This window comes from Tursiops truncatus, chromosome 4 (genome assembly GCF_011762595.2).
Source record: "Tursiops truncatus isolate mTurTru1 chromosome 4, mTurTru1.mat.Y, whole genome shotgun sequence".
Taxonomy (NCBI): domain Eukaryota; kingdom Metazoa; phylum Chordata; class Mammalia; order Artiodactyla; family Delphinidae; genus Tursiops; species Tursiops truncatus.
The window spans coordinates 12,110,205-12,138,048 of record NC_047037.1 but is presented as its reverse complement, the minus strand read 5'-3'; the positions used below and the strand labels follow the sequence as shown (position 1 = coordinate 12,138,048).

General features: G+C 42.4%; 1 protein-coding gene across 8 annotated transcripts; it reads left to right on the top strand.

Annotated features, from left to right (window-relative positions):
- The first annotated feature begins 93 nt into the window (after window positions 1-93).
- On the top strand, window positions 94-27,138 carry ASTE1 (asteroid homolog 1). Of its 8 annotated transcripts, none has more exons than XR_012331290.1 (7): window positions 94-388; window positions 1,185-1,356; window positions 1,501-2,823; window positions 22,002-22,212; window positions 23,984-24,173; window positions 26,022-26,172; window positions 26,650-26,839. XR_012331290.1 is itself a non-coding variant. In XM_019934393.3 (7 exons), exons 3-7 carry the CDS (start codon window positions 1,519-1,521, stop codon window positions 26,972-26,974), a joined length of 1,677 nt encoding a protein of 558 aa, XP_019789952.1. In that variant the 5' UTR covers window positions 96-388; window positions 1,185-1,356; window positions 1,501-1,518; the 3' UTR covers window positions 26,975-27,138. The 8 variants fall into 8 exon arrangements, 7 of the variants coding, with proteins under 7 accessions (XP_019789951.1, XP_019789950.1, XP_019789952.1 ...); XM_019934393.3 differs by lacking the exon at window positions 26,022-26,172 and having other exon boundaries at window positions 96-388; window positions 1,501-2,235; window positions 2,590-2,823; window positions 26,650-27,138; XM_019934392.3 differs by lacking the exon at window positions 26,650-26,839 and having other exon boundaries at window positions 26,022-26,416.
- The last annotated feature ends 706 nt before the right edge of the window (window positions 27,139-27,844 follow it).

Sequence of the window (27,844 nt, the reverse complement as noted above, 5' to 3'; positions counted from 1 at the left end):
GGGCGCCGTTGCCAGGGAGACGGCGCGGGGCACGCCGGGAAGTCGGGGAGGTGGCCCTTAGCGGGTCACGGAAGCGGAAGTGTACGCTGACCAAGGTGGGCGGGGAAAAGGAGGCCGGCCCAGCAGGCCTCGCTGCCCTAACCTAAGAGCAGCCATTCGGAGCGTGCTTTCCAGCCTTCCTGGGCGACCTTGCGGCAGGCCCGGGGGCACCTCGCCTCTCCGCGAAGTCGGCGCCGCTAGCTTCCTGGAATCGGGCTCCCCGTGACGTCATACGCGGAGACTTCCGGCTCCGCTCGGGAGGTCGGGATCACGTGCCGGGAGCTCCTGGAATCCCCCGGCTCCTGCTGGCTTGTGGTGGAGAGGCTGGTCTTCTGGGAGGACGGAGCAGGTGGGCGCTGCTGCTGCGGGCCCGGGGGGCGCGGTTTGAAGGCCTGTATTTGAGGACTTGGAGCAAACGTTTTGCGCGGCTTCCTCCTGTCTAGCGCGCATTTGTTGAACATCTTCTGTAACTAGCTTCGGCTGAGTTGACGCGGTCTCTGCTCACATTTGCTGTACAAGACAGACTTGAGAGAAGTTGGTACCCTACAGGGTAAGGTACTGAGACAGGGCCAAGCCTGGGGTGAAGTGAGTTGGGTACTAAATGCAAGGGGAAGCCCAAAAACTCTGATCAAGATAAATAAATTTTAACACAATATCTTTAAAAAAAACTCAAAACTAATGCAAAAAATATACATGCTTGACAAAACCTCACGATTTTAAATAAAGACAGGATCAGTAACTGTGCCATGCTGAGCCATATTGGAGCCTGAGGCCAAAGGAGAAACCAGTAATACTTATCCTGTGACTTAGCCAGTTGGGGGAAGGATATCTTCAGTTCCTGGGACGTATATGCCAAGACAGATGAGAAGAACCTCTGGTTAGCGTGAAACTGGAGAGTTAAGTTCCTCCAGGCTTGAAACTCGGAGCTGTGCTAATTAAGACAGGCCCATAAGCCAAGGCCTCAAAGAAATTCCCAGACTCTGATAATCAAAATAGAAAAACTGGATCCATATCATTGACCCTACACACTTTAGTTAACTGAAGCCTAATGCTTTCTGATCTATTAATTATGTTATTGAGGTTATCATTTTTATAGTTTAGGATCTTTTACGCTGACCCCACAAAACAAATATTCTGTGTTGTAGGATGGTGACTGTCTCAGTATCAAAGTCCGCAGAAGTTCTGTACGTCAGCAGCCTCCGTCCCTGTCCAAAGAGCAGACTCCATGAAGCCATTGAGTTTGTGCCTTGTAACATATGGGGAAAGCGAGAGAGAATGAAAAAGCACTCAGCTAGGTGGTATTGCCTGAGAATCTAGGTAAGGACTAAGATGTTGACACCTAATGTGTTCTATTTAAAGAGCTCTTCACAACATTTGCTGTTGATCTGATGGTGCTAGAAACAGTAGCTTGGTCCCCCATAAGTAACATCAATTAAAAGTGTGTTCTCTTGTTTTAAACAGGCAATTCTTCAGACAGTCATGGGTATCCGAGGACTAATGAGTTTTGTGGAAGATCATATTAATGAGTTCTTCACAGATTTGAAGTTGCGAGACACAAAAATTATCATCGACGGCTATGCCCTCTTCCACCGGCTTTGCTTCAGTTCAAACTTGGAGCTCCGGTATGGAGGGGACTATGATTCTTTTACAGATGTTGTAGAAAAATTCTTTGAATCACTTTTTGCTTGTAAAATCTGCCCATATGTTGTTTTAGATGGAGGATGTGACATTTCAGATAAAAAGCTTAACACTTTAAAGGATCGAGCTAGGGAGAAGATCCAGATGGCCCATTCCCTTTCTGTTGGCGGGGGTGGGTATGTGTGTCCCTTACTCATCCGGGAAGTATTCATACAGGTTCTGATCAAGCTGCGGGTACGTTTTGTCCAGTGCTTTTCGGAAGCAGATCGGGACATTATGACCCTTGCTAATCACTGGAATTGCCCCGTGTTATCGTCTGATAGTGACTTTTGCATTTTTGACCTGAAAAGTGGGTTTTGCCCATTGAATAGCTTTCAGTGGAGAAACATGAACACTATCAAGGGCACACGAGACTGCTATATCCCTGCCAAGTGCTTTTCCCTTGATGCACTCTGCTGTCACTTCGGCAATATGAACAAAGTTCTGCTGCCTCTCTTCGCGGTGCTGTGTGGAAATGACCACGTTAATCTGCCCGTCGTGGAGACGTTCTTAAGTAAAGTATGTCTTCCTCTTGGGGCTCCCAGTTCTAAGGGGAGGAGACACCACCGGGTGCTGGGACTTCTGAATTGGTTGTCTCGTTTTGCTGACCCTACCGAAGCGTTAGACAACGTTCTGAAACATCTCCCCAGAAAGAGTCGAGGAACCGTGAAGAAGCTTCTCTGTGGCTCCATGGGGGAGTACCTGCAGTCCCAGGGGAGGCTGCAGGACTTCTTCCAGCATGGTACTTACGCCTGCCCAGACACCTGGAATCCGGGTTTACCGCCTTGGGTGCTCGCGGCCTTGGCCAGAGGCCAGCTGTCCCCTTTCATCAGCGATGCTCTGGTGCTGAGACGGACCATTCTCCACACACAGGTAGAAAACATGCAGCGACCAAACGCCCACAGAATCTCTCTGCCCATCCGGCAAGTCATCTATGGGCTCCTTGTGAATACTCCTCCACATCCGGGAAATGTGGCCTGGGATGCGCTGCCTCCTCAGCCGCCAGCTTTCAGCGAAGTGGAAAGGATTAATAAAAATATCAAAACATCAATTGTTGGTGCAGTAGAACTGCCCAAGGATCATTCTGACTTAAGCAAATTGACTGAGGTAAGTATTTGTAATACCACTGCAATTTCTGTAAAGCATTTTACAGGTTACAAAGTGCTTTCATGTGTATTATCTCTCTTAACATGACAAACTGAGGTTGGTTGCTATATTGCCCCTATTTCATAGCTGAGAAAACTAAGACTCAGCTAAATCCTTAGCCAGGGAATTGTCCGTGCTACGACTCAAACCTACATCTTTTAGCTCCAAATCTGCCATTTCCACTGTACTTCAGTAGCATGTGTTAATCTTTGTGGTTATTACTACTACTCTTGTTGTTAACTAGCTATCAGTAGAATGGGGTTAGTGACTAAAAATAAAGGAAAGGGAAAAAAATTTTGAGCTACAGAAAAAAGAAAGCTTGCCTTTAGGCCTTGACCAAAGGCACAACTAACATCTCAGACTGCATTGGATTGCAATTAACAGGATTAATACTGATGCTTAGGCCTAATTTTTCATTTTTATTGATGAGGACTTTTTTTTAGACTTGAGATTTATGGCATCATGTTGATTTGCTTAGTCTGATACTGAAAACTTGACTCTTAGCCTAACTCAGTGTTGATTAAACCTGAGTAACAGACCAAACCCCTTTTCAAGGTAAAAGAAATTCTCATGGATCCCAGTGTTTATTTAGTTTTTTTAATAATATTACATAAATATATTAAAAATTACAAATAGATGTGAAGCTGCTTATGCAAACACAATTAAATTTACAAATTAAATGCAGATAAACTCACAATTCCAATTGCAATGGTTATTGGGGGGTTTTTTTGTTTTTGTTTTTAAATTTATTTATTTTTGGCTACGTTGCATCTTTGTTGCTGCACACAGGCTTTCTCTAGTTGCAGCGAGCGGGGGCTACTCTTCACTGCAGTGCATGGGCTTCACATTGCAGTGGCTTCTCTTGTTGCACAGCATGGGCTTTAGGCGCGCGGGCTTCAGTAGTTGTGCTGCGCCCGCACAGTAGTTGTGGCACGTGGGCTCAGTAGTTGTAGCTCAAGGGCTCTAGAGTGCAGGCTCAGTAGTTGCGGCGCACGGGCTTAGTTGCTCTGTGTCATGTGGGATCTTCCCGGACCAGGGATTGAACCTGTGTCCCCTGCACTGGCAGGCAGATTCTTAACCACTGCGCCACCAGGGAAGTCCCGGGGGGGTTTTAGATCCAACTCAATATTCAGACTCAGGAGACTCTCTTAGGCCACTCAGGGTGCCAGTCTGCTCCGGGATATAGGGCCGCATAACAGCCTCCGTGAAGCTTTGAATCAGGAGCGGGAGTCCTCCCAACGGTCTACACCTTTGATTCTCCTGGGGGTGATTTTGCCACCCAGGAGACACTTGGCAGTATCTGGAGACACTTTTGATTGGCAATACTTGGGGAGGGGTGGCTGTTGCTACTGGCATATAGTCAGGAGAAGCCAAGTATGTTGCTAAACATCTTACAGTTGACAGGACAGCACCCCCAGCCAAGAGTTATGCAGCCCAGAATGCCCACACAGGTGACTGGGAACTAGCCCTTTTAGCCTCCCCATTGGTGACAGCTCAGGCAGGAGGAACAAGATTCACATCATTGGGTCCAGGAGCCTCCTTGGCAATGGGGAATGACTGCTATTAGGAACAGGTTTCTTTCTGGGGTGGTGAAATGTTCTGGAATTAGAGATGGTTGCACAGGCTTATAAAGAAACTAAAACTACTTTAAAAGGGTGAATTTTATGACATGGAAATTATATCTCAATTAAAGAAGGAAAAAGTCCCACTGGCCTCCTTCCCCACGGGATCTAATCTTTTTTGTAACAATTCCATAGACATAGCTTCTGAGGTCCCTGCAAGGGACATGCCTGATTACAAGTCACTGCACTCAGGGAAGCCCCAAGATGGGGTGTCCCCATCTGGTTTGTACAGTTCATTTATTGTGTAAGTCTAGATACAGTTTTACAAGAGTCATTCTTATCATGCTAAGTAGCACAGCTGACTAACTTTATCATGTTTCCAGGTTTAAAGAACTGGAGAGTTGAGCATAGGTCATATTCCAAACAAGGCATTTATTAAAACTTTACCCACACCAGAAAAATTGAAATTAGCAACAGTGTGGCTGTTAGCACAACTGACGCTGTCCCGAGCCCTTACCGCTCTTCCTATCCTTTCACTGACCCTACCCAGGACTGTACTGTGCCATCAGTCACTCCTCTGCATCAAGGGCTTTGTGGTTAATAGAGACTGTTTAATAATCATTAGGACCAGGTGGCTTCTATGCTCTGTTAGTCCCCAAACAATGAAAACCTTTTCTGACGTACTCACTGCGCCCCTGAGACCGGCTAGCTACCCATTCATGAATCTTGACTTAGGAATGCACGCCCTGTTTCCAAACACCCCACCACCAAAGGTTAACTATAAATTGTCCCAGTGGACCTGCAGCCGTGCGCAGCGCAGTTGCACATGCTTCCGATTAATCGTTGTCCACCAGATCCCGATCCCACCCTGACTATGTTACCCGCTGATAAACTGGTCCAGTGACTACATGGAGCCGCCTGCCTCGTTTTTCAGTCTCAGCATGCCCTCTCAGTTTGGTGGGCACTTCTCATTGCCTCCACCCTCCAACAGCAACATTCTGAAGGAGGTTTTGCTGAAATTACATTTCTCCTCACAACATAAATGGTGCTATGTTGGAGGGCTTTTTATTTTACTTTTTTTATGGCTTTATTGAGAAGTGTCTTTAATGTGCATACTCTGATGAGTTTTGATGTACATTTACGTCCATGAATCCATCCTACAGTTAAGATAATGAATGTATCCATCAGCCCTAAACATTTCCTTTGCCTCTCTGCCCTTCATCCTTCCCTCAGTGTGTACACATAGCAAAGTGCACAGATAATTTACACCTTGATGAATTCGAACCAGCTCAGTAGTTCCATGTAAAGGGCACCCAGATGAAGATTCATTATCAGCACCCCTGCTTTCCCCAGTGTGGTTACAGTCACTCCCTCCCTTACCCCTTGTACTCACTGTTCTGATCTCTAACAACCTTGAATACTTTGTTTTTACACTTTATAAATCGTCTGGCTTCTTTTATTCAACATGGTGTTCATGAGATTTATTCATATCACTGTGCATAGTTGTAGATCTTTCATTTCTCATTGTTGGTGTATTTTTACCTGTGGGACTGTACCACAATTGATTGTTGATTTTATAGCTGATGGGCATTTGTGCAGTTTGCAGTTGGGGCTATTATGAATAGTGTTATGAACATCCGAGTGCACAGCATTTAGTAAAACTACGGTCACATTTCTGTTGCACATATAACTAGGAGTGAAGTTGCTGGGACATAAGACACACGTATGTTCAGCTTAGAAGACACATTGCCAAGTGCACAGTGGTTTTTACCAATAAATATTCCAACCAGCAGTTTATGAGAGTTCTTCTTACTTTATACCCTTGCCCTTACTTGGAATCTTCTATCCTTTTAAAAAATTTTAGCTGTTCTGTTTTTTTATTATTTAAACAGATTTTTGTTAGCTTTATTCTTTTTTTGGAATTTTATTTTATTTATTTTTTTATACGGCAGGTTCTTATTAGTTATCCATTTTATACATATTAGTGTATATATGTCAATCCCAATTGCCCAGTACATACACCACCACCACCCCCCGACCACTTTCCCCACTTGGTGTCCATACGTTCTCTACATCTGTGTCTTAATTTCTGCCCTGCAAACCAGTTCATCTGTACCATTTTCCTAGGTTCCACATATATGCGTTAATATACGATATTTCTTTTTCTCTTTCTGACTTACTTCACTCTGTAAGACAGTCTCTAGATTCATCCACATCTCTACAGATGACCCAATTTCATTTGGTTTTATGGCTGAGTAATATTCCATAGTATATATATACCACATCTACTTTATCCATTCATCTGTTGATGGGCATTTAGGTTGCTTCCATGACCTGGCTATTGTAAATAGTGCTAAAGTGAACATTGGGGTGCATGTGTCTTTTTGAATTATGGTTTTCTCTGGATATATGCCCAGTAGTGGGATTCCTGGGTCATATGGTAATTCTATTTTTACTTTTTTAAGGAACCTCCATACTGTTCTCCATAGTGACAGTATCAATTTACATCCCACCAACAGTGCAACGGAGTTCCCTTTTCTCCACACCCTCTCCAGCATTTGTTGTTTGTAGATTTTCTGGTGATGCCCATTCTAACTGGTGTGAGGTGATACCTCATTGTAGTTTTTTGTTTGTTTTTTTTTGTTTTTGTTTTTTTTTAACATCTTTATTGGAGTATAATTACTTTACAATGGTGTGTTAGTTTCTGCTTCACAGCAAAATGAATCAGTTATATATATACATATGTTCCCATATCTCTTCCCGCTTGCGTCTCCCTCCCTCCCACCCTCCCTATCCCACCCCTCCAGGCGGTCATAAAGCACCGAGCTGATCTCCGTGTGCTATGCGGCTGCTTCCCACTAGCTATCTACCTTACGTTTGGTAGTGTACATATGTCCATGCCTCTCTCTCGCTTTGTCACAGCTTACCATTCCCCCTCCCCATATCCTCAAGTCCATTCTCTAGTAGGTCTATGTCTTTATTCCTGTTTTACCCCTAGGTTCTTCATGACATTTTTTTCCCCTTAAATTCCATATATATGTGTTAGCATACGGTATTTGTCTCTCTCTTTCTGACTTACTTCACTCTGTGTGACAGACTCTAGGTCTATCCACCTCATTACAAATAGCTCAATTTCGTTTGTTTTTGTGGCTCAGTAATATTCCGTTGTATATATGTGCTACATGTTCTTTATCCATTCATCCAATGATGGACACTTAGGTTGTTTCCATCTCCGGGCTATTGTAAATAGAGCTGCAATGAACAATTTGGTACATGACTCTTTTTGAATTATGGTTTTCTCAGGGTATATGCCCAGTAGTGGGATTGCTGGGTCATATGGTAGTTCTATTTGTAGTTTTTTAAGGAACCTCCATACTGTTCTCCATAGTGGCTGTATCAATTTACATTCCCACCAACAGTGCAAGAGGGTTTGCTTTCCTCCACACCCTCTCCAGCATTTATTGTTTCTAGATTTTTTGATGATGGCCATTCTGACTGGTGTGAGATGATATCTCATTGTAGTTTTGATTTGCATTTCTCTAATGATTAGTGATGTTGAGCATTCTTTCATGTGTTTTTTTGGCAGTCTGTAAATCTTCTTTGGAGAAATGTCTATTTAGGTCTTTTGGTTTTTTGTTATTAAGCTGCATGAGCTGCTTACAAATTATGGAGATTAATCCTTTGTCAGTTGCTTCATTTGCAAATATTTTCTCCCATTCTGAGGGTTGTCTCTTCGTCTTGTTTATGCTTTCCTTTGCTGTGCAAAACCTTTGACGTTTCATTGGGTCCCATTTGTTTATTTTTGTTTTTATTTCCATTTCTCTAGGAGGTGGGTCAAAAAGGACCTTGCTGTGATTTATGCCATAGAGTGTCCTGCCTATGTTTTCCTCTAAGAGTTTGATAGTTTCTTGCCTTACATTTAGGTCTTTAATCCATTTTGAGCTTATTTTTGTCTATGGTGTTAGGGAGTGATCTAATCTCACTTTTCCATGTAGCTGTCCAATTTTCCCAGCACCACTTATTGAAGAGGCTGTCCTTTCTCCACTGTACATTGCTGCCTCCTTTATCAAAGATAAGGTGACCATATGTGCGTGGGTTTATCTCTGGGCTTTCTATCCTGTTCCATTGATTTATATTTCTGTTTTTGTGCCAGTACCATACTGCCTTGATTACTGTAGCTTTGTAGTATAGTCTGAAGTCAAGAAGCCTGATTCCTCCAGCTCCGTTTTTCGTTCTCAAGATTGCTTTGGCTATTCAGGGTCTTTTGTGTTTCCATACAAATTGTGAAATTTTTTGTTCTAGTTCTGTGAAAAATGCCAGTGGTAGTTTCATAGGGATTGCATTGAATCTGTACATTGCTTTGGGTAGTAGAGTCATTTTCACAATGTTGATTCTTCCAATCCAAGAACATGGTATACCTCTCCATCTATTTGTATCATCTTTAATTTCTTTCATCAGTGTCTTATAATTTTCTGCATACAGGTCTTTTGTCTCCTTAGGTAGGTTTATTCCTAGATATCTTATTCTTTTTGTTGCAATGGTAAATGGGAGTGTTTTCTTGATTTCACTTTCAGATTTTTCATCATTAGTGTATAGGAATGCCAGAGATGTCTGTGCATTAATTTTGTATCCTGCTACTTTACCAAATTCATTGATTAGCTCTAGTAGTTTTCTGGTAGCATCTTTAGGATTCTCTATGTATAGTATCATGTCATCTGCAGATAGTGACAGCTTTACTTCTTCTTTTCCAATTTGCATTCCTTTTACTTCCTTTTCTTCTCTGATTGCTGTGACTAAAACTTCCAAAACTATGTTGAATAAGAGTGGTGAGAGTGGGCAACCTTGTCTTGTTCCTGATCTTAGTGGAAATGCTTTCAGTTTTTCACCATTGAGGACGATGTTGGCTGTGGGTTTGTGATATATGGCTTTTATTATGTTGAGGAAAGTTCCCTCTATGCCTACTTTCTGCAGGGTTTTTTATCATAAATGGGTGTTGAATTTTGTCAAAAGCTTTTTCTGCATCTATTGAGATGATCATATAGTTTTTCTCCTTCAATTTGTTAATATGGTGTATCACATTCATTGATTTGCATATATTGAAGAATCCTTGCATTCCTGGAAGAAACCCCACTTGATCATGGTGTATGATCCGTTTAATGTGCTGTTGGATTCTGTTTGCCAGTATTTTGTTGAGGATTTTTGCATCTTTGTTCATCAGTGATATCGGCCTGTAGTGTTCTTTGTGACATCTTTGTCTGGTTTTGGTATCAGGGTGATGGTGGCCTCATAGAATGAATTTGGGAGTGTTCTTCCCTCTGCTATATTTTGGAAGAGTTTGAGAAGGATAGGTGTTAGCTCTTCTCTAAATATTTGATAGAATTCGCCTGTGAAGTCAACTGGTCCTGGACGTTTGTTTGTTGGAAGACTTTTAATCACATTTTCAATTTCAGTGCTTGTGATTGGTCTGTTCATATTTTCTATTTCTTCCTGATACATTCTTGGCAGGTTGTACCTTTCTAAGAATTTGTCCATTTCTTCCAGTTTGTCCATTTTATTGGCATAGAGTTGCTTGTAGTAATCTCTCATGATCTTTTGTATTTCTGCAGTGTCAGTTGTTACTTCTCCTTTTGCATTTCTAATTCTGTTGATTTGAGTCTTCTCCCTTTTTTTCTTGATGAGTCTGACTAATGGTTTATCAATTTTGTTTATCTTCTCAAAGAACCAGCTTTTAGTTTTATTGATCTTTGCTATCGTTTCCTTCATTTCTTCTTCATTTATTTCTGATCTGATTTTTATGATTTTTCCTTCTGCTAACTTTGGGGTTTTTTTGTTCTTCTTTCTCTTATTGCTTTAGGTGCAAGGTTAGGTTGTTTATTCGAGATGTTTCTGGTATCTTAAGATAGGATTGTATTGCTATAAACTTCCCTCTTAGAACTGCTTTTGGCGCATCCCATAGATTTTGGGTCGTCGTGTCTCCATTGTCATTTGTTTCTGGGTAATTTTTATTTCCTCTTTGATTTCTTCAGGGATCACTTCGTTATTAAGTAGTGTATTGTTTAGCCTCCATGTGTTTGTATTTTTTCCTGTAATTGATATCTAGTCTCATAGCGTTGTGGTCGGAAAAGATACTTGATACAATTTCAATTTTCTTAAATTTACCAAGGCTTGATTTGTGACCCAAGATATGATCTATCCTGGAGAATGTTCCATGAACACTAGAGAAAAATGTGTATTCTGTTGTTTTTGCATGGAATGTCCTATATATATCAATTAAGTCCATCTTGTTTAATGTATCATTTAAAGCTTGTGTTTCCTTACTTATTTTCATTTTGGGTGATCTGTCCATTGGTGAAAGTGGGGTGTTAAAGTCCCCTACTATGAATGTGTTACTGTTGATTTCCCCTTTTATGGCTGTTAGTATTTGCCTTATATATTGAGGTGCTCCTATGTTGGGTGCATAAATATTTACAATTGTTATGTCTTCTTCTTGGATCGATCCCTTGATCATTATGTAGTGTCCTTCTCTGTCTCTTCTAATACTCTTTATTTTAAAGTCTATTTTGTCTGATATGAGAATTGCTACTCCAGCTTTCTTTTGGTTTCCATTTGCATGAATTATCGTTTTCATCCCCTTACTTTCAGTCTGTATGTGTCTCTAGGTCTGAAGTGGGTCTTGTAGAAAGCAAATATATGGGTCTTGTTTTTGTATCCATTCAGCCAATCTGTGTCTTTTGGTTGGAGCACTTAGTCCATTTACATTTAAGGTAATTATCGATATGTATGTTCCTATTCCCATTTTCTTACTTGTTTTGGGTTCGTTATTGTAGGTCTTTTCCTTCTCTTGTGTGTCTTGCCTAGAGAAGTTCCTTTAGCAGTTGTTGTAGAGCTGGTTTGGTGGTGCTGAACTCTCTCAGCTTTTGCTTGTCTGTAAAGATTTTAATTTCTCCATCAAATCTGAATGAGATCCTTGCTGGGTAGAGTAATCTTGGTTGCAGGTTTTTCTCCTTCATCACTTTAAATATGTTCTGCCAGTCCCTTCTGGCTTGCAGAGTTTCTGCTGAAAGATCAGCTGTTAACCTTATGGGGATTCCCTTGTGTGTTATTTGTTGTTTTTCCCTTGCTGCTTTTAATATGTTTTCTTTGTATTTAATTTTTGACAGTTTGATTAGTATGTGTCTTGGCGTGTTTCTCCTTGGATTTATCCTGTATGGGACTTTCTGTGCTTCCTGCACTTGATTAACTATTTCTTTTCCCATGTTAGGGAAGTTTTCAACTATAATCTCTTCAAATATTTTCTCAGTCCCTTTCTTTTTCTCTTCTTCTTCTGGGACCTCTATAATTCGAATGTTGGTGCATTTAATGTTGTCCCAGGGGTCTCTGAGACTGTCCTCAGTTCTTTTCATTCTTTTTTCTTTATTCTGCTCTGCAGTAGTTATTTCCACTCTTTTATCTTCCAGGTCACTTATCCATTCTTCTGTTTCAGTAATTCTGCTATTGATCCCATCTAGAGTATTTTTCATTGCATTTATTGTGTTGTTCATCGTGTTTGTTTCATCTTTAGTTTTTCTAGGTCCTTGTTAAATGTTTCTTGCATTTTCTCTATTCTATTTCCAAGATTTTGGATGATCTTTACTATCATTATTCTGACTTCTTTTTCAGGTAGACTGCCTATTTCCTCTTCATTTGTTAGGTCTGGTGGGTTTTTATCTTGCTCCTTCATCTGGGGTTTGTTTTTCTGTCTTCTCATTTTGCTTATCTTACTGTGTTTGGGGTCTCCTTTTTGCAGACTGCAGGTTCGTAGTTCCCGTTGTTTTTGGTGTCTGTCCCCAGTGGCTAAGGTTGGTTCAGTGGGTTGTGTAGGCTTCTTGGTGGAGGGGACTAGTGCCTGTGTTCTGGTGGATAAGGCTGGATCTTGTCTTTCTGGTTGGCAGGTCCACGTCTGGTGGTGTGTTTTGGGGTGTCGACTTATTATGATTTGGGGAAGCCTCTCTGCTAATGGGTGTGGTTGTGTTCCTGTCTTGCTAGTTGTTTGGCATAGGATGTACAGCACTGTAGCTTGCTGGTCGTTGAGTGAAGCTGGGTGCTGGTGTTGAGATGGAGATCTCTGGGAGATTTTTGCCGTTTGATATTATGTGCAGCTGGGAGGTCTCTTTTGGACCAGTGTCCTCAAGTTCACTCTCCCACCTCAGAGGCCCAGCCCTAACTCCTGGCTGCAGCACCAAGAGGCTTTCATCCACACGGCTCAGAAGAAAAGGGAGAAAAGGTAGAATGAAAGAATTAGTAGTAGAAGAAGAAGGAGGAGGAGGAGGAGGGGGAGGAGGGGAGGAGGAAGAAGAAGAAGAAAGAAAGGGAGGGAGGGAGGGAGGGAGGAAGGAGGGAAGGAAGGAAAAAAAAGAAAGAAGATAAAGTAAAATAAAATAAAGTAAGATAAGATATAATAAAGTTATTAAAATAAAAAAATAATTATTAAGAGGAAACAAAAAAACGGATGGATAGAACCCTGGGACAAATGGTGGAAGCAAAGCTATACAGACAATATCTCACACAGAAGCATACACATACACACTCACAAAAAGAGAAGGGGAAAAAATAATCTTGCTCTCAAAGTCCACCTCCTTAATTTGGGATGATTTGTTGTCTATTCATGTATTCCACAGATGCAGGGTACATCAAGTTGATTGTGGAGCTTTAATCTGCTGCTTCTGAGGCTGCTGGGAGATATTTCCCTTTCTCTTCTTTGTTCTCACAGGTCCCAGGGGCTCAGCTTTGGATTTGGCCCCACCTGTGTGTGTAGGTCCCCGGAGGGCGTCTGTTCTTTGCTCAGACAGGACAGGGTTAAAGGAGCCGCTGATTCGGGGGCTCTGGTTCACTCAGGCCGGGTGTAGGGAGGGTCACGGAGTGCAGGGCGAGCCTGCGGCGGCAGAGGCCAGCATGATGTTGTACCAGCCTGAGGCGCGCCATGTGTTCTCCTGCAGGAGTTGTCCCTGGATCACAGGACCCTGGCAGTGGCGGGCTGCACAGGCTCCCCGGAAGGGGGGTGTGGATAGTGACCTGTGCTTGCACACAGGCTTCTTGGTGGCGGCAGCAGCAGCCTTAATGTCTCATGTCTGTCTCTGGGATCCGCACTTTTAGCCGTGGCTCGCGCCCGTCTCTGGATCTCCTTTAAGCTGTTTTCTTAATCCCCTCTCCTCGCGCACCGGGAAACAAAGAGGAAAGAAAAAGTCTCTTGCCTCTTCAGCAGGTCCAGACTTTTCCCCGGACTCCCTCCCGGCCAGTTGTGGCGCACTAACCCCCTGCAGGCTGTGTTCACGCCGCCAACCCCAGTTCTCTCCCTGCCGACCGAAGCCCAAGCCTCAGCTCCCAGTCCCGCCCGCTCCGGCGGGGGAGCACACAAGCCTCTCGGGCTGGTGAGTGCCAGTCGGCACCGATCCTCTGTGCAGGAATCTCTCCGCTTTGCCCTCTGCACCCCTGTTGCTGTGCTCTGCAGCTCCAAAGCTCCTCCGCCACCCGCAGTCTCTGCCCGCGAAGGGGCTTCCTAGTGTGTGGAAACCTTTCCTCCTTCACAGCTCTCTCCCACTGGTGCAGGTCCCATCCCTATCCTTTTGTCTCTGTTTATTCGTTTTTCTTTTGCCCTACCCAGGTACGTGGGGGGTTTCTTGCCTTTTGGGAGGTCTGAGGTCTTCTGCCAGCGTTCAGTAGGTGTTCTGTAGGAGTTGTTCCACATGTAGATGTATTTCTGGTGTATCTGTGGGGAGGAAGGTGATCTCCACGTCTTACTCTTCCGCCATCTTCCCGGAAGTCCCTCCTCATTGTAGTTTTGATTTGCATTTCTCTAATACTTAGTGATGTTGAGCAGCTTTTCATGTGCTTCTTGGTCATCTGTATGTCTTCTTTGGAGAAATGTCTATTTAGGTCTTCTGCCCATTTTTGGATTGGGTTGTTTGTTTTTTTAATATTGAGCTGCATGAGCTGTTTATACATTTTGGAGATTAACCCTTTGTCCATTGATTCGTTTGCAAATATTTTCTTCCATTCTGAGGTGAGTGTTGTCTTTTCATCTTGTTTATGGTTTCCTTTCCTGTGCAAAAACTTTTAAGTTTCGTTAGGTCCCATTTGTTTATTTTTGTTTTTATTTCCATTACTCTAGGATGTGGATCAAAAAAGATCTTGCTGTGATTTATGTCAAAGAGTTTTCTTCCCATGTTTTCCTCTGAGAGTTTTATAATGTTCGGTCTTACATTTAGGTCTCTAATCCATTTTGAGTTTATTTTTGTGTATGGTGTTAGAAGAGTTCTAATTTTATTCTTTTCCATGTAACTTTCCAGTTTTCCCAGCACCACTTATTGAAGAGGCTGTCTTCTCTCCATTGTATATCCTTGCCTCCTTTGTCATAGATTAGTTGACCATAGGTGCATGGGTTTATCTCTGGGCTTTCTATCCTGTTCCATTGATCTGTATTTCTGTTTCTGCTTCAGTACCATATTGTCTTGATAACTGTAGCTTTGTAGTATAGTCTGAAGTCAGGGAGTCTGATTCCTCCAGCTCCTTTTTTTTCCCTCAAGACTGCTTTGACTATTCAGGGACTTTTATGTCTCCATACAACTTTTAAGATTTTTTGTTTTAGTTCTGTAAAAAATGCCATTAGTAATTTGATAGGGATTGTATTGAATCTATAGATTGCTTTGGGTAGTAGAGTCATTTTCACAATATTGATTCTTCCAATCTAAGAACATGGTATATTTCTCCATCTGTATCATCTTTAATTTCTTTCATTAGTGTCTTATAGTTTTCTGCATACAGGTCTTTTGTTTCCCTAGGTAGGTTTATTCTTAGGTATTTTATTCTTTTTGTTGCAGTCGTAAATGGAGTGTTTCCTTAATTTCTCTCTCAGATTTTTCATCATTAGTGTATAGGAATGCAAGAGATGTCTGTGCATTAATTTTGTGTCCTGCAACTTTATCAAATTCATTGATTAGCTGTAGTAGTTTTTTGGTGGCATCTTTAGGATTCTCTATATATAGTATCATGTCATCTGCAAACAGTGACAGTTTTACTTCTTCTTTTCCAATTTATATTCCTTTTATTTCTTTTTCTTCTCTTACTGCCGTGGCTAGGACTTCCAAAACTATGTTGAATAATAGTGGTGAGAGTGGACATCCTTGTCTTGTTCCTGATCTTAGACAAAATGCTTTCAGGTTTTCACCATTGAGAATGATGTTTGCTGTGGGTTTGTCATATATGGCCTTTATTATGTTGAGGTAGGTTCCCTCTATGCCCATTCCCTGGAGAGTTTTTATCATACATGGGTGTTGAATTTTGTTGAATGATTTTTCTGCATCTACTGAGATGATCATATGTTTTTTCTTCTTCAATTTGTTAATATGGTGTATTACATTGATTGATTAGCATATATTGAAGAATCCTTGCATCCCTGGGATAAATCCCACTTGATCATGGTGTATGATCCTTTTAATGTGTTGTTGGTTTCTGTTTCCTAGTATTTTCTTGAGGATTTTTGAATCTATATTCATCAGTGATATTGGTCTGTAATTTTCTTTTTTTGCGGTATCTTTGTCTGGTTTTGGTATCAGTGTGATGGTGGCCTCATAGAATGAGTTTGGGAGTGTTCCTTCCTCTGCAAATTTTTGGAAGAGTTTGAGAAGGATGGGTGTTATCTCTTCTCTAAATGTTTGATAGAATTCACCTGTGAAGCCATCTGGTCCTGGCCTTCTGTTTGTTGGAAGATTTTTAATCACAGTTTCAATTTCATTACTTGTGATTGGTTTATTCATATTTTCTGTTTCTTCCTGGTTCAGTCTTGGAAGGTTATACCTTCCTAAAAATTTGTCCATTTCTTCCAGGTTGTCCATTTTATTGGCATAGAGTTGCTTGTAGTAGTCTCTTAGGATGCTTTGTAGTTCTGTCATGTCTGTTGTAACTTCTTTTTCTTTTCTAATTTTATTGATTTGAGTCATCTCCCTCTTGATGAGTCTGGTTAATGGTTTATCAATTTTATTTATCTTCTCAAAGAACCAGCTTTTAGTTTTATTGATCTTTGCTATTGTTTTCTTTGTTTCTGTTTCATTTATTTCTGCCCTGATCTTTATGATTTCTTTGCTTCTACTAACTTTGTGTTTTGTTTGTTCTTCTTTCTCTAGTTCCTTTAGGTGTAAGGTTAGATTGTCTATTTGAGATTTTTTTGTTTCTTGAGGTAGGCTTGTATAGCTATAAACTTCCCTCTTAGAACTGCTTTGCCGTATCCTATAGGTTTTGGATCGTCGTGTTTTCATTGTCACTTTTCTCTAGGTATATTTTGATTTCCTCTTTGATTTTTTCAGTGTTCTCTTGGTTATTTAGTTGGTTATTGTTTAGCCTCCATGGGTTTGTGTTTTTTACGTTTTTTTCCCAGTAATTGATTTCTAATCTCATACCGTTGTGGTCAGAAAAGATGCTTGATATGATTTCAATTTTCTTAAATTTACTGAGGCTTGATTTGTGGCCCAAGATGTGATCTATCCTGGAGAATGTTCCGTGTGCACTTGAGAAGAAAGTGTAATCTGCTGTTTTTGGATGGAATGTCCTATAAATATCAATTAAATCTATCTGGTCTATTGTGTCATTTAAAGTTTGTGTTTCCTTATTAATTTTCTGTTTGGATGATCTGGCCATTGGTGTAAGAGAGGCGTTAAAGTCCCCCACTATTATTGTGTTACTGTCTATTTCCTATTTTATAGCTGTTAGCAGTTGCCTTATGTATTGAGGTGCTCCTGTGTTGGGTGCGTATATATTTATAATTGTTGTATTTTCTTGGATTGATCCCTTGATCATTATGTAGTGTCCTTCCTTGTCTTTTGTAACATTCTTTATTTTAAAGTCTATTTTATCTGATATGAGTATTGCTCCTCAAGCTTTCTTTTGATCTCCATTTGCATGGAGTATCTTTTTCCCTCCCCTCACTTTCAGTCTATATGTGTCCCTAGGTCTGAAGTGGGTCTTGCTTTTGTATCCATTCAACGAGCCTGTGTCTTTTGGTTGGAGCTTTTAATCCATTCACGTTGAAGGTAATTATCAATATGTATGTTCCTATGACCATTTTCTTAATTGTTTTGGGTTTGTTTTTGTAGGTCCTTTTCTTCTCTTGTGCTTCCCCCTTAGAGAAGTTCCTTTAGCATTTGTTGTAGAGCTGGTTTGGTGGTGCTGATTTCTCTTAGCTTTTGCTTGTTTGTAAAGCTTTTGATTTCTCCATCGAATCTGAATGAGATCCTTGCCGGGTAAAGTAATCTTGGTTGTAGGTTCTTCCCTTTCATCACTTTAAGTGTATCATACCACTCCCTTCTGGCTTGTAGAGTTTCTGCCAAGAAATCAGCTGTTAACCTTATGGGAGTTCCCTTGTATGTTATTTTTCCCTTGCTGCTTTCAATAATTTTTCTTTGTCTTTAATTTTTGCCAATTTGATTACTATGTGTCTTGGCGTGTTTCTTCTTGGGTTTATCCTGTATGGGACTCTCTGCACTTCCTGGACTTGGGTGGCTATTTCCTTTCCCATGTTAGGGAAGTTTTCTAGTATAATCTCTTCAAATATTTTCTAAGGTCCTTTCTCTCTCTCTCCTCCTCTGGGACCCCTATTATATGAATGTTGTTGCGTTTAATGTTGTCCCAGAGGTCTCTTGGGCTGTCTTCATTTCTTTTCATTCTTCTTTCTTTATTCTGTTCTGCAGCAGTGAATTCCACCATTCTGTCTTCTAGGTCACTTATCTGTTCTTCTGCCTCAGTTATTCTGTTATTGATTCCTTCTAGGGTGTTTTTCATTTCACTTATTGTATTGTTCATCTCTGTTTGTTTGTTCTTTAATTCTTCTAGGTCTTTGTTAAACATTTCTTGCATCTTCTCAATCTTTGCCTCCATTCTTTTTCCGAGGTCCTGGATCATCTTCACTATCATTATTCTGAATTCTTTTTCTGAAAGGTTGCCTATCTCCACTTCATTTAGTTGTTTTTCTGGAGTTTTATCTTGTTCCTTCATCTGGTACATAGCCCTCTGCCTTTTCGTCTTGTCTATCTTTCTGTGAATGTGGTTTTTGTTCCACAGGCTGCAGGGTTGTAGTTCTTGCTTCTGCTGTCTGCCCTCTGGTGGATTAGGCTATATGTGAGGCTTGTGCAAGTTTCCTGATGGGAGGGACTGGTTGGTGGTGAGTAGAGCTGGCTGTTGCTCAGGTGGGAAGAGCTCAGTAAAACTTTAATCTGCTTGTCTGCTGATGGGTGGGGCTGGGTTCCCTCCCTGTTGGTTGTTTGGCTAGAGGTGACCCAACACTGGAGCCTACCTGGGCGCTTTGGTGGGGCTAATGACAGACTCTGGGAGGGCTCACGCCAAGGAGTACTTCCCAGAACTTCTGCTGCCAGTGTCCTTGTCCTCACGATGAGACACAGCCATCCCCCACCTCTGCAGGAGACCATCCAACACTAGCAGGTAGGTCTGATTTAGTCTTCTATGGGGTCACTACTCCTTCCCCTAGGTCCCGATGTGCACACTACTTTGTGTGTGCCCTCCAAGAGTAGAGTCTCTGTTTCTCCCATTGAAGTCCTGCAATCAAATCCCGCTAGCCTTCAAAGTCTGATTCTCTAGGAATTCCTTCTCCCGTTGCCAGACCCCCAGGTTGGGAAGCCTGACGTGGGGCTCAGAACCTTCACTCCAGTGGGTGGACTTCTGTGGTATAAGAGTTCTCCAGTCTGTGAGTCACCCACTCAGCAGTTATGGGATTTGATTTTATTGTGATTTCGCCCCTCCTACCATCTCATTGTGGCCTCTCCTTTGTCTTTGGATGTGGGGTATCTTTTTTGGTGAGTTCCAGTGTCTTCCTGTCGATGATTGTTCAGCAGTTAGTTGTGATTCTGGTGCTCTCACAAGAGGGAGTGAGAACACGTCCTACTCCACCCAATTTTAGCTGTTCTTATGGTTGCCATCATTTTAGCCTATTTGGTGGGTGTTAGTTAGCATTTCTCTGATGAGTTATTTGAACACCTTTGCATGTGTTCACTGGCCATTTGCATATTCTGTTAAGTTTCTATTTAAAGCCTTTTGCCCATTTTCGTGTGTTTTTGTTTATTTCTATATACAGGTCCTTTGTCAGATAATATTGTGGGAGCGTACTGTGGGTTGTCTTTTCACTCAAGTATGTTTTGCTGAACAAAAGTTCTTAATACACTCTAATCTAAAATTTTATTTATGCCTGTCACTTTTGTGACCTACTTAAGAAATTATTGCCTGCTCCAAGGTCATGAAAAATATTTTTGCCTTTTACACTTAGATCTGAAAGCTATCTAGAATTGATTTGTTTGTGTGTGTGGTGTGACATAGGGGTCAGGACACTTTTCCCCCACATGAAAATCCAATTGAGTCCATGAGTACAGCAGGTGGATTATACTCCTGGCTCAGTGGAGGTGACAAGTGTTCTCATCGCGTACTTGTATTCAAAGTGGGGTGAGATTTTAGTTCAGTGTCTGTGCGGTGACATCATTTGGCTTTCCCTTGGCACCCTCAGTTCTGCATTTTAGCTCAATGTTGTTAGCTCTAATTAGCCCATGATATTTCTAAAGGGAATCAGGTGCAAATATTATTCCAGAGGTGTGCAGGTACAAGTACGGAGACTTTGTGATAATATCTTCATTTTGTATGCTTAACGTGATGTGACAGTAATACTTCATCTGCTCTGTGCCAGCTCTTGTAATAGAAAATGTATACAATCTCTCATTTATTTCCCACAGTAACCAGGTAGGGTAGAGTTTCCATTTTGGCTGTGTCACTTGCAGTGGACAGAGCACCATTCAAGTTAACTCGTGAGAGGCTAACCGTAAGGAGAGATGGAAGGGATCATTCTTGTGGAGTAAGTCAGTGCCAAGCCCAGCCTCTCTCCGGGTGCCTCTGCCTCTGAGGCAGCTTCTTCTGCAGACTTGTCACATGGGATGGACCCTAACTAGATTTAAGGGCTGTGAGCAGAGTAGTCCCCCTTGGGGAAGGGAACAAGGACTAGTGGGTTCCATGAAACATCTGTGTAACTCATTCTAGTGCCCATTTTACAGATGATCAGACCTGACTGTAGAAAAGCTCAGAAACTCGCTCAAGGCTGCAGAGTTAGTGAGGGCAGAACCTCTCTGAAGTCAAAGCCCAGACTCTGCTTGGTTCATAGAATTTGTAACTTGGATAGAGAATTCAATAATTTAAGCATCATATGTCAGAAAAGAATTCATGTATTTTCTGAGCTTTGCATGATAGGTCTTTCTATCAGTTTAGATTATGAGGAATATATTTAAATTTAAGTAGTTAATGCTGCTTCCCATAGGGGTGATTGACTGTACTGTAAACCACTTTGCATATTTCTAATTTTTAAATTTTTATCACGGTATCAAATTATTAAAACCAGTACCTATAAATCATTATATTAAAGTTGTCATACATTGATGATGAACCTATTTTGTCAGTTACAACGTGTTTTACTTCAAGTTAACATCTCTGTTTTCAGCTATCAACACACTTACTTACTGACTAGGTGTTAGGTGCCAAGAAATGTGCCAGACTGTCTCATCCTTCCAGAAAATTAAGAAGGAAATCTTTTCTAGGTGTGTGCAGACACCAGTAATACAAACTATTTTTTTTCCTCTTAGAGTTTGATTGTGAAGTCGCCCGGAGATGCTCTTTTAATAGTCCTAATTTCCTTATCTGTAAAAGTGTGTGACCTGCAAGGTCCCTTATGGTTCTTAAATCTTAAGATTCATAGTAAATCAACTATACTTCAGTTTTTTAAAAAAATGGCATAAAAATCAACAAAAAAAAAGAAGGAAAAAAGATTCATTAAGGCAAAATTATGTCAACCAGAAGCCCGAAGCCCTCATAGCTGTTTACTTCCTTTTATTTGAAGCCTGGAGTGAAAGTTGGTGTGGTATGTTATTACAAGGACAATGCAGACAGCCCTTAAATATTCCTATTTGCTGGAATATACCTGCCACTAGAAGCGGCCACCTTGGGACAATCCCCGTGTGGGAGAAAACAGACAATAAGACATTCAGCTGGGCTGGTACATGAGGCAGGACCCAGACAAGCAGAAGGCTGCATGGGATGCTGCAGAGGGTGCATGTGGTTAAAGTCTGCCTTCTGGAGGTGATTGGTGATGGTGTCACAGAGGACGGGGGCTTGAACAGTCACTGGCAGGTGAGGGTAGGGTTGAGTATAGATCTTTGTTTCTTAAAGCAGAAGAGTTAAAATGCAGCTTCCTGGGCTCCCCTCATTTACTGAATCAGTTTAAGGGGTGGGGCCTGAGGATTGTTTTAACAAGCTTCCCAGGTGACATGCACACCGCAGATGCCCAACAGCCTGCATGGGGGATGGACTGACGCGAGCAAGGGCTGTGCAGTGGGAAGAGACAGCACGTCCAGCCAGTCACCACATTTATTATGCCCCTTATGAAGGTTCTAATTTTGAGTGTGGCTGATTTTTTTCCATAGGAAGATAAGAAACCGACCTAGAGAATGAAGAAGAAAGACATTCTCCAAAGTAACTTACAGAACGTTTGGTGTATATTTTCAGCTCTCCTTGGCTAGACGGCAGATACTTCTGTTAGAAACGCTGAAAGTGAAACAGAGCATCCTGGACCCAATCCCTGCTGCGTTGAAGTTGCCCATCGCCGTCAGCTGCTACTGGGTGCAGCACACGGAGGCCAAGGCAAAGCTGCATCATTTGCAGGCCTTACTGCTGGGGATGCTGATGGGACCCTTGCATGCCATGATCATCAGCCCTGGTAGGTATCTGGGAGTCCCAAGAGTATATTTTTGCATGTTACTTGCATGTAATCAAACATTTAAACAAACAAACAAAAATTCTCGGATTATTTACTTCCATCAGTTGTATCAGAACTTAGAAGTGGGGCACCAAAATGTCACTCATTCCTTGTAGATCTTTCTGAGTGCTCCATGTACCAGGTCAGTGCTGGCGGGCTTGACCTCAAGGGCACAGCAGTGAAGATGCGCTGATGCTGCCTCACCCACCTGTCCTGTGGCACCTGACGCTCAGTCTGTAAAGCGTGACCGTGATGTACATTTTGTGCTCCGTGTTCCTTGTCCTTCTCTTCAGTGCAGCAGCAGCATCCCCCCTGGAGACTTAAGTAAAATTGCCCATTGGTGAAACTTAAGAATACCTACAATTACTGTAAACATTCATGCTTGTGCTGTTTTGTGTCGTTTATTTTTTTACTTTCTTTTTTCCCCACTGTAAGTTTCAATTAGTATATGAGTTGTGATGGTAGAACTGGTAACTTCTCTTTCTATTAGAGAAATACACTTTGAGGCAGTTTCATCTTTATTTAAACATCAGGTGAAATAAATGATGCATTGGAGCACTTCAATCCTATAATGGGATTATTCTCTTCACAAAATTATGAATGCTTTATCCAAACATGTATAATAGTTGTCACACTCTAGAACAGTACTAACGTGATAGCTACTAGCCACAGGTGGCTATTTAAAATTTAAAATTCAGCTTCCCAATGCACTTGCCACATTCTAAGTGCCCAGCAGCCACAGGTGGCTAGAGGCTGCTGTACTGGACAGCACAGATGAAGAACATTCCCATCACTGCAGAAAGTTCTGGACAGCACTACTCTGGCATTTACTGTTTAAAATAAGTTCATGAAAGGATGAGCCAGCACAGACTCCAGGACACCCCAAAGTGGGAGAGCAGCTGTCAGAAGGGACTGTTGCACAGCAAGTTAAGTTCTGGCCCACTGCTGGTTAGGATACAAGTTCAGGGTGTTTCCTCTCATTGAACATAAATATAGTTTAAGAAAATTCTCAGAGCACCAGTCTATTAAGTTTTTACCTGAGTCCAACAGAAGGGGCATGTCAAGGGTCTGTTTCTTTTCTTTTAGGAATGTGGACCCCACACCCAGGCAGGCTCAGTGCCTTGCTGCTCGCTCATTGGTAAAAGGTGGGCCTCCTTTTCCTTCCTTCCAGGTTGGTCCGGAAGGCAGGCTGCACGTGGAGCCGGGAACAGGCAGGTTTCCTGGGGTGGCTGCTGCTTGTCCTCCACCACTGAGGAAGTGGCTGATTTGCCCCATTCTCTATGAGTCATACTCTCATTCTCTTCCCATAAAACAGAAGTTAAAGCGTGTTTTGAACACACGGCTGTTTCTTTAAGGAAATGTAGTGAAAGAGAACAGTAAAGAGAAGGGGATTTTTCATAGAGACATATTTAGGGTTTGGAGAGTTCAGATGCAGATGTGTTTAAAGTCAGGTAGTAGATTAGAGGAAGAGATACTATGTTAAGGAAAAAGATAAAGAATTTGGGGTTGAATAAAGTTAGGTTGTCATTAAAAGGGCATCTCAGTATAAATATTTCAGTTTATACATTGAAAGGCTTTTACATTGACATGAAAATAGAAAAGAGCCAAAAAAGAAAAGCATTTTGGTTATTCACTTTTTTCTTTATGGAATTTGAAGTTTTATATATGGATAAAATTACAAGGTGATACAGTGTTTTTGGAAATACTGCCCTTGGGTCGTGTCTTTATCTAGATGAGGAAGCTCCACAGGGCGGTGGTGCTGAGATGCTGTATGAAGAGCTGCAGAGAGTGAAGGCACAGCCGGGCCTGAGGCTGGACTTAGACACAGCTCATGTCTTCTGTCAGTGGCAGTGCTGTCTGCAGATGGGGCTGTACCTCAACCAACTGCTGTCCACGCCTCTCCCAGAGCCAGACCTAACTCGGTAAGCACCCAGGAAACTAGTGCAGATGGCTGCATGTAGAAGTAAATACTTCAGTTGTCATTTAACGCAAAGAAGTTTTTTTAAAAACAATCAAACTTAGTATATAACTGGTCTTGGATCACTGTTAGAGCTGAAGAGCTGTAATATTAAATTTTTAAAATATTAAATTACTTCCATATTTCCAAAGAAAGTTTCCATGATTTTTTAAAGTTTTCCAAATTTAAAAAAATCGGTTCATTAAAATAAAAATAAGAGGCAGTTGTTGGTAGAGTATAGCTCTTTCCCTCATTTCTTTCAGATCTTTATTCAAATATCACGTTATAAAGGCTTTTTCTGATCATCCTACTGAAATATTATTCAAGGGAGTGAGTGAGGAAGATAAAAGGGAGATGGTTAGAAAATGGAGTTGAGATTACATATGTGCTTTGTCTCTCCACTTGAAGATAAGCTCTGGGTGTGTGCTGGGACTTGCCTGTTTTGTTTATTGTTGTAGCCCCAGTGCCTAGCATTACTCAAATACTTGTTGAATTAATGAGTGCTATATGGAGACCTATCATATATGCTGGTTTGACTTGAAATATTTCAAGTTGAAAGCTTCCTAGCAGTACATAGTGTTGTTAATGTTACTGAACTCAAGTCTGTGTGTCTGACGCACAGTGAGGCCAAACAGTACCAAAACATTGGAGTTTGGAGCAGAGAAAGGTTTATTGCAGGGCCCTGGAAGGAGATAGGTGGCTCATGCCTTAAAAATCCCAACTCGCTGAGAGCTTTCAGCAAAGCCCTTTTATAGGAAGGGTGAGGGAGGCACATGGTTAGTTGTTGCAGACTTCCTGGTGTCAGATCCTTTGTTCTTGAGGTCAGGTCACCATGTTCCTATAAACCTCTAACAAAACAAATGTTATCCTCTGTTCTAAAGAGAAAGGGAAAGGGAGGCATTTAATTCTGTCTCCATGCCTCCTTGTGGCTTTTAACACTTAACAAATCCCAGAAGCGAAGTGACATCATTACCCTTCATTTTACCTGTTCAAAGTCCCAAGGACCGACTTTCGCCCTCCTAGGTCCAGGCCCTGGCTAAGTGGAGGGGGTCCCTGCGGGGGCTGGTTACCCTGCCCCGGAGCGTTCGTTTGTCTGGCACTCAGTCTGGGTCCTCATGCCAGTGCCCAGGCCAAACGGGAGAGGCAGATCTCAGCTGGCGGCGCCCTCAGGGCCTGGCCCCCCAGACCTTGCCCAGCCAGCATCACTGAGGGAGCCAGGTGCCCAGGACCCCGCCGGCCCTCAAACTGGACCCCAGTTCCCCCTGCTCACCCACCGGCCCCAAGGCCAGCGGGCCTAGTAGCCAGGGAGAAGGCTGTGATCCGCCTCTCATCGCATTCGCTGTCCCAGCACGGCTGCGAGTTGACTGCTGCTAGAGGGGGACCGCTGTCCCGGCTGCCAGTCCTGGCTAAGGGCTGCGTGCCCACCCCGCCCCCTGTACTGAGCGTGGCGCCCCCCACACACACACGTCTGCCCGCCGGGCCTGCCAGCTGGACACTCAGCAGCACGAGGGCCTCAGCTGCCCCGAGGCCCCCCGCCGGCTACTTGGGAGCCGCCTCCACACGCAAGTTCCCAGGAACGAGCCGCAGCCACAGGGCGACGTGGCGTCCGCGGGCTGAACCGGTGCTGAACCGGTGCTGCAACCTGGGGTGGCCACGCAAACCTGCTGGCCCGGCCCACTGAGCATGCCCGGCCCCTATTACATTCCCACACCCTAGACCTCTCTACCAAATAAGATTGATTGGCGTTTGACCTATGGATTCCTTATTCCTTTCCTTTACTAATTTTGTTCATCCTTGACTGGATCCTCTCTAGTGACCACGGATCCCTATAAAACAAGACAGCGGAAACAGTTCCCTCAATAATGATTTCAGCAGGAGAGTTGTTCCTGCATCTCAGCATCACCAAGGCTCTTTAAATGATGATTTTACACTGAGTAAATGATGGTTCTCCATCAGTTGCTAAGGTACCAGTCAGTCAACCCTGGCAGTAAGTTAATATGTTAAATCTGTGGCTTCCAGTTCATTCCAGCTTATATTTGTGGAGTTGGTTTTTAATCCAAGTGAATGAATGACCTCGCAAATGATACGATTAAATGTTCTCATATTTCAACAGACTGCCTGTTTGTCCTATCAGAGGCATTTTTAACTCCTTGTCTTTGAAGTGTTAAGAGGCCTGCTCAACTTTGGGCTAGTTGGAGAACCAGCAAGCATCCATCATTTACTTTGTTGATAAAAAGTTCTAAGCATCATTAGCCAAGAAGTAATCTCTGTAACAATTCAGTTCCTTCTTTCAAGAAACAGATTATTCTTGAGTAACTTTAATAATGATTTTATAGAAGCAGCACTCACAGTGTTTGATGGGTCTGTTGAAGCCACATTAGTGAGTTGTCTCAGTGCAGGAACCTCTGCTGTAATGACACCCTCTTCTCTCCCCTGAGCAGACTGTACAGCGGGAGCCTGGTGCACGGGCTCTGCCAACAACTGCTGACGTCAGCCTCAGTGGAGAGCCTCCTGCACGTGTGTCCTGAGGCCCAGCAACTCTATGAGCATATGTTCAGTGCCACTAGGTCATGTGCCCCTGCTGAACTAGTCCTACCAAAGGGTAAAACAAAAAAAAGAAGGCAAAAGAAACGACGTACCCCCTGGTCAGAGAACAGAGTGGGGACCACCTTGAACGCTAGGAGTTGGCATGAGGGAGGCAATCGGTTTGAGCTGTTGATGGTGGGGACCTTGGAGGAGCACATGGAGGCCGCAGAGCTTGAATAAACTCAGTTGCAACCAGGTTGGGATTCTTACCGAAAATTTGTATTACCTCCCTTGAAATGACTGACTTTTTTTTAGAATTAAATCTGTTAAGGATAAACACTGCAGTATTTTGAATTCCAAAGTACTTTGTATTCTGCTTTTAATAAATACGTGGTTTAAGTAAACTTTTGTATTTTTTCAACACGTGAAAGAAAACATGTTTGCACTTGCCATGTTCCACTTTAGTAAGTTAATAATAGTCTATAACCTTCAAATTGTGGCAACTCAGCCAAGCTATGTTTTCAGAAAGAACAGAAGTCCTACATCATTTACTTCCTATAAGCTGAAGCTGGGTTATCATCATTTAACACAACTTTTTTACAACTATCTCCTCTTCATCCTTTACTATGAAAGGTCTGGGCCCCAGAAGATAGACGTGAGGAAGCCAGACAGAAAAGGAGACCTTTAAGTACTTTGTCAAAGAGCCCGTGGCAGGGCTGATGAGCATTTTAGATGTGCTTCAGTTTTTATTTTACTTATTTTTAATTTCTTTTATTTATTTATTTTTTTTAGTTTATTCATTTTGGGCTGTGTTGGGTCTTCATTGCTGCGCGCGGGCGCTCTCTAGTTGCAGTGAGCGGGGGCTACTCTTCGTTGTGGTACGCGGGCTTCTTATCGTGGTGACTTCTCTGGTTGTGGAGCACTGGCTCTAGGTGCATGGGCTTCAGTAGTTGTGGCTCACGGGCTCCAGAGCACAGGCTCGGTAGTTGTGGCGCACAGGCGTAGTTGCTCCGTGGAATGTGGGATCTTCCCAGACCAGGGCTCGAACCCGTGTCCCCTGCATTGGCAGATGGATTCTTAACCACTGCACCACCAGGGAAGCCCTATGTG